Source organism: Geospiza fortis, unplaced genomic scaffold (assembly GCF_000277835.1).
Source record: "Geospiza fortis unplaced genomic scaffold, GeoFor_1.0 scaffold1, whole genome shotgun sequence".
NCBI lineage: Eukaryota > Metazoa > Chordata > Aves > Passeriformes > Thraupidae > Geospiza > Geospiza fortis.
Genome location: NW_005054320.1, coordinates 5,227,223 through 5,233,747, shown reverse-complemented (window position 1 = coordinate 5,233,747; position 6,525 = coordinate 5,227,223). Strand labels below are relative to the sequence as shown.

Sequence of the window (6,525 nt, the reverse complement as noted above, 5' to 3'; positions counted from 1 at the left end):
TTTCTTGCTGCTTTACTTTTTCAGGTCTTTCAAACTGCTCCAACATGGAAAGCCCAAACATGAAGCAGAATGAGAGGGAAGCTCCAAATACTGCCCACTGCCACGCAAAGCCAACAAGGCCTTTATCTCTGCCACTAAATATGGGAATATTTTCACCAGCTCTGATGGAAATGAGTGATGATTCACATTGAGAATCTGAAAAGGGAAAAGTCTTAAGACACTAGAAGAAAGAGGAGTTACTTTACCTCAGAAAGTGTCTTGTAAAGCAGAGAATTTTGATTTTTCAGTCTGTGAGCTTCATCTACAACCAAGGCAGCCCAGTTAAAGCTGAACAAGCAAAAAACAGCATCTTCAGTTAGGCACTGACAATTCATTCTTGTAAGTACAAAAAGACTGAAGTAAGTGGTGGCTCTGCTTGGCTCAACTTGAGGTGGGGTCCCACCCCATGAACAAAAGCAAACACCCAAAAGTGGGATGGAATTCACAGGTACTGTTTTTGAAGAGCCAACAGAGGTTTTTAACTGTAGTCTGGGTGAGTTTTTTTCTGAAATCAAGACTAAATTCACTTGAATTCTTGCTTGTCTCTTCACCCTTGTTACTATCAGGAAAATGATATAAACACAGGTTTGTTGAACATTCAGGGAGGTCTCTGACTTGGAAAAAGAGACATGAAACTAGGCCCTAGCACCTGTGCAAAAACACAGCAACAATCACGAGGCAGTGATGTAAGAGTGATCCCAAGGTTTTTACAAAACACCCGAGACAGGAGCTTCAATTTATTCTGTGATCATACAGTTCTATGCAGAGCATCCTCTAGCAGGCTGCAGAATCACTGGTGATCCAGTAGATCCACTAGGCTTACTTGAAACTCCACATCTTCTCAACCCTCAGTGTTTGTGCCTCCTTATCACTAGGGTTTCAACTTCCACATTAGAGTCATTTCCAGTGGAGGGAAAGCATGAACCTCCATCTTTTCTCACCCACACACTTCTCTTCCCAGTGGAATACAACAGCTGAAATCACAGTGACCTACATTCTTCCTAAATAGTCTTTTTATTTGCCTTGATTTCCCTCTCTGCTGTATCAGAGAGGTTCTCCATTGCCAGAACAATCAAGTGTCATTACTTTTATTCTATGAGCTCAGGAGCTGAATTGCCAAAGGACTCTGCACTGTGCAGCATTGCAGAAACTCATGTGCAGAGCAGTCTCATGCCTCATCTATTCCATTACAGCATGGCTCTTGCTCAACTCATTTGTGCTGTTACACTGCTTGTAAGGAGTAGTGGTGGGAAGACATCTGATAGATAACTCTGACCCTCCCTTACAAAGTGCTCCAAATGCTCCCACACAGAACAAGGTACAAATGATTAGCAACCACTTTTTTTTTTCAGAAGGAAGACTAAAGGGCAAAACCCTAAATTTGAGTGACATGCCTTTGAGGTTATTTGTTAGCTTTAGAAGTAGGAAATTACGCTGGAGCTGACATTTCTGTGATACTAGGGCTGGCTACTTGCTCTCCCTGGGCGCTACACTTTAAAATAAACAGAATAATATGCAGCAATACAGAACAGGATGAAACTGTAAGGACAATACAGTCATGGCTACCTTTCATTAGACCTGGTTTCTACCATGATGTGCAGCACAGTCAGCTACTTCAGCAGTGGCCAAGGACAGCTGCTTTGCTGAAAGACAGGAGGGTGCCCATTGTGGGCCTGGCTGACACAAAATTTTGCCAGCAGGGGCCACTGGATTTGTGCTTCTACAAAGATACTGAGCCATTCATTATGTATAGCTGCCCCCAGCATTTGTCATGAAACCATTGCAAGGCAGTGGCACTACTGCTAAGAAGAAAGAAAAATTCCTCCTCATTTCAAGTGCAGATGCCTGTGGAATTCTGCATGACTGTGACAGTACCTCCTACAGACTGAATTTGAGTGGAATAATCAGTCTTTGTAGAAGGCATAATGCTTCATAAGCCCTCCACAGTTGTGACTGGAGGCAATAAACATCAGGATATGATAGCACATTATCACTGTTATATAATGCAGGTCAGTTTCAGTGAATTTTGCAGCTAATACCTTTGCAACCTGAAGCTCTTGAGGATGTCCTCTGCTGGATTGATATTTAATGTACTGCTCTAAGTCACTATGTGTCATATTGCTTTGAGTTAACTGGCTTGAAAACTGTCCTTGGGGGAAGTTCACATATATTTTAGCTGACATTAAAGACTGAAAGTTGGAAAAGGCAAAGTTCTAATCACAAGCCAAGAACATCCCTGTCTCTTGTGAAACAACACAGAATCTTGCACATACAAATATCCACTTAAGAAATTGTTGACAGATATCCAGACTTAAATTTGAAGAAATTAAAACCAGACTCACGACTTTAGAAATGCTGCATCTTTCAGGCAAATCTGCAACGAAAGAAAATGAACTGTGATTTATGATTTAAGTAAATACATCAGTTAAGAAACAGAGCACTTTTCTGTCTGCTTGCAAACTATGGTGAAATGGAGCAGAGTGGAATGAAGGCACTTACTACCTGAGGAAAAAAACATGACAGCTACATGACACCTTCGGCATGTCATGGTTTAACACCACACACCCTCTCACTTGCACTCCACACAGGGAAAGGGGGGAAGAGAACTAGAAGGGTAAAAGTGAGAACACTTGTAGGCTGACAAGGCATGAACTGGGAGGTACAGAGGAATCAAAAAGGCAAGGAAATCTTGTGCCCCCCTTTCAAGTGACAAAGACATCACATACCTCATATGTTGTCAGGAGTGCATGGACGTGAGAGTCTCCTTTCAGATTCTCCTGCAGTTTGGGTCGCTCTTCCTTGCTGCCTACATAAGTTATGAAAGAAAAACCTGGAGCAAACCTGTTGATAAGAGAAAGAGCAGAAACAGTGAGCCAAGCTAAGTCTTTTCACGTGTTTATGACCCTGGACCTCATTACCAAACACAGCCACTGCACAGATGATGAGAATTCCTATCCAAACACCCTACACTCCTGTGAGATGTGTCTGCCTCTCAGCTTTTGAATCTCACTCCTTCATAATTTTCACCTCAGGCTGGTACTTCAGCTGTTGGCTCTGGTTTGGACAAGTCCTAAATAAACCTGCATTCTTTCAGGTGTAAGAGTCCAAGGCAGATGACTGAAAACCAGTCTCATGACCTAACTGCTATTCTGAACTGAAAAAAGTTCCTAAGAAGCAGGTGAATGAATACAGTTGGCCCAGATGAGGCCAAAGAATTGGCCTGAATCATACTAAAATAAAGACAAAAATGTCTGCAGCAAAGAGGTCAAAGTCAGGGCCTCAAAAATATATTCTCTCAGTCAAAAAGCAGATAAAACCAGTTCCAATTGTTGGGACCATAAAATTCCTCCTCATTTAATCCCACCACTGTTATTTACCTAATATTCCTTCTGGAAAGCTGCACTGCTGATCTATGAAGCAATGCACTTTCTCCGAACTATTCCAACCCAAAGTCTATCCAAATCAGGCCAGCTCACTTCAGAATGTAACCTGGATGACTTCAGATGCTGAGAGACAGCATCAGCTGATGGCCACACAGACAGACCTCTGCTCTAACTTTTAACTTCTAGCCTTTCCTCTTGAAAGGAGTCTGTGGGCTACAGACCACAAATGTGCATATTTCAGGCACAGCAGCCTGTCACCCTGATAAACATCAGCACTGTCACCCCAGTGAGGATGGGCTGCACGCACAGGTGGGATGTATTTGTGTGCAAATGTGAGCATGCCCTCCAGCTTGGGTCTTACCTTTCACTATGAAGATTCCTGGCTGTCTTCAGCAGATTTTGCCTAAGAGAGGCTGAGCAGGGAGGGTTACAAATCAATAAAAAGCAAGGAGCTAGTGGAGGCATTTGGACTGATAGTCAGCCAATAATATAGGATGGATGGATTCATGTATACCACAGCATGTAAAGACTATGCATTAACTGCATGGTCTGCATTGATTTGTTGGTTTAGTAGCAGCTTCCTTTTTTACTTTCTATCCCTTTGAAAGGATAAAAAGGAAATGTTGGAGTGAGCACATTTGAAAACAATCTTTGCAATCTTGCAACATGCAAACTTTGCAATTGCAAGTCTGAGCAATAATGTAGTAAGCCAGACAACTGTTGAAACTTACCGCTCCAGCTCTTCCTTCCAGTTGCTCAAAACTGACAGAGGACAAAGTATCAGAAATCTCTCTTTGTTGGATAATTTTTTTGTCAAATAAAGAAGTAGAGAAATGGTCTAAAAGGCAAGGAAAATATTTTTTTATAACAAGTGAAGGGTTCAATCCAATAGCCAGATCTTACATAAGCTGTCTCCTTGTTGAGCTTTGCAGCTAGTTTCCATAGGTTATCACAAATCAGAGTTAACAGAAGATCAAGTGGGATACAGACAAAAATGCTTAGATTCTAAAACATGACCGCAATATACGAAGCCCCCTTCTTGCACAGTCACAAACCAGCTCTTCCATGCATCACTTTCTAAAACTATTTGTAATTTAAGACCTATTGAATAAAATCAGCTGATCCAAAGCACAGTCATTTTCCAAAAAATTTAAACACACTGAAAAACTTGGAAAAAATCCAACAAACCTCTGAAAAAATGAGATATGTACATTTTAATCCATGTGTTGACAAACACATAAATCCCCTTGATGTGAGTGCATCAAAAGGACATTATTTTCCCTGTACTGGCTGTGTATTGTGCCTTCAACTCTGCGCACTATGAATTATGCATTAAGGTGTTTGGATAAAATGGCCACTCAGCTTTTTACAAAACCCTGAAACCTATTTAGAGTTACACAGGACTTCACTCAGGACTTGAGTGACAAAAAAGACAATGAGCGCTCACTTGAGTATGGAATTCTGAAGGGGTGGGGGAGAATAATTAGGGTACTTTTTCATTCTGCAGAAACACTAGGCTAAAAACCCCAAAATTTAAGCAAAGATCATTTTCCAGAAGAAGAAGACACACCTGACAAGTCTTCCCAAGGCCCATCTCATCACCCAGGATACAGCCATGCTGGACTTCATAGCATTGCACGAGCCAGTTCACACCTTCTAATTGATAGGGACGAAGTTTAATGCCTGGGAATAAAAGTGATTTGTTACACTTACAGTCACCCAATGCACTCCATACACACAGTAGAAACAGGTCCTGCCCAAAACAGGCCTTCCCAAACATTTGCCTTACAGGAAAAGCACAGCAGCCCTCAGCAGAAGCTGGTTTACCCTCCTGGACAGCAAAGACCCCAATGTTATAGCAATTAAATTAAAGCATATTCAGAAACTTACACAAAAATGCCCTGAGCCATTGCAAGAGACTGTAAAAGGAACCTGATCTAATAATAAAGGCTGGTACTTTGCATTCCTAAAAGACAGCTTGATTTTCAGCCTGAATCACTTTTTAAAATATGTAAGTATTAGAGCCAGGGAGACACTTTAGGCTACCAGAAATGTTTGTCACAATCTATTATTGTATAATAATAATTTCTCAACAAGATGTTTTCTAGATTTTCTGTACTTAAAGCTAAGGCAGACCTCCACTATAGGCCACAGTCACTACTACCACCATTGCAATCCTTATTGTGGGGCACAATATGTCAAAATGAATACAAGTCACATAGGAGTTTCCTTGTGCTTGGACTCAAGTGCTGTGTATTGTGGCATTGCTGCCCTCTCCTCTCGGGGAAAATGTGCAACTGAGTGCATCAAGTAACTCACCAGCCCGCAGGATACACAAACCAGCCTACGGACTGAGGGGAGGATTTCCAGTAAGCTAAGGAAAACGTGCGGGCAGGATTGCCCTGACACTCCCCTTTAACAGCGGACAGCACTTTAACTCACGCCCATTTCGAGGCCACTGAACAGGCCAACCCTTGTTTGTGTCGTCCCGAAGCACAGAGCTGCCTGAGGCTGTGCGGAGGCACTGGGGGGGTTAAAGCCGAGCTCAGCCCTGGCCCAAACACCCACCTACCCACAAAGCCAAGGACAGGGACTGCAGCATCCGAAGAAGGCTCACACAGAACGGAGAGCACGGCAGCAACGCCATCTCTGCAGCAGCTGCAGCTCACTTTGACTTTCACTTCATTTGCACTTTCATTTATTCCCGGCCTGAGGGCTGTTGGTACAGAGCTCAGAGAACTGCAGCTGAGAAAACTGGGGTTGTCCAGGCTGGAAAAGTGAAGGCATCCGGGTGACCTAATTGAGGCCTTTCAGTACCCGAAAGGAACTTACAGGAAAGATGGGGCAAGACTATTTAAAGGAGCCTGCAGCGACAGGACAAGACGGAATGTGTTGAAATTAAACGAGAGTATATTTAGATTAGATATTAGGAAAAAATTCTTTACTGTAAAGGTGGTGAGCCACTGGAAGTTGTGTATGTCCCATCCCTCGAGGTGTTCAAGGCCAAGTCGGATGGGGCTTTGGGCAACCTGGTCTAGAGGGAGGCGTCCCTGCCCATGGCAGGGGGGTTGGAACTGGATAATCTTCAAAGTCCCCTTCCAAC

The 6,525-nt window shown here is 42.9% G+C and overlaps 1 protein-coding gene across 1 annotated transcript in view; it reads right to left on the bottom strand.

The window, feature by feature from the left end:
* The window catches only part of CHD1L (chromodomain helicase DNA binding protein 1 like), a 22,439-nt gene extending 16,342 nt beyond the window's left edge, over positions 1 to 6,097 (bottom strand). Inside the window, exons 1-6 of the mRNA XM_031056659.1 lie at positions 5,995 to 6,097; positions 4,993 to 5,105; positions 4,154 to 4,260; positions 2,766 to 2,880; positions 2,382 to 2,413; positions 246 to 327 (exon numbers count right to left, since the gene is read on the bottom strand). Coding sequence (XP_030912519.1) covers positions 246 to 327; positions 2,382 to 2,413; positions 2,766 to 2,880; positions 4,154 to 4,260; positions 4,993 to 5,016 — 360 coding nt within the window. The 5' untranslated portion in view covers positions 5,017 to 5,105; positions 5,995 to 6,097. The remainder of the gene's footprint in view (positions 1 to 245; positions 328 to 2,381; positions 2,414 to 2,765; positions 2,881 to 4,153; positions 4,261 to 4,992; positions 5,106 to 5,994) is intronic.
* Positions 6,098 to 6,525: the final 428 nt, after the last annotated feature.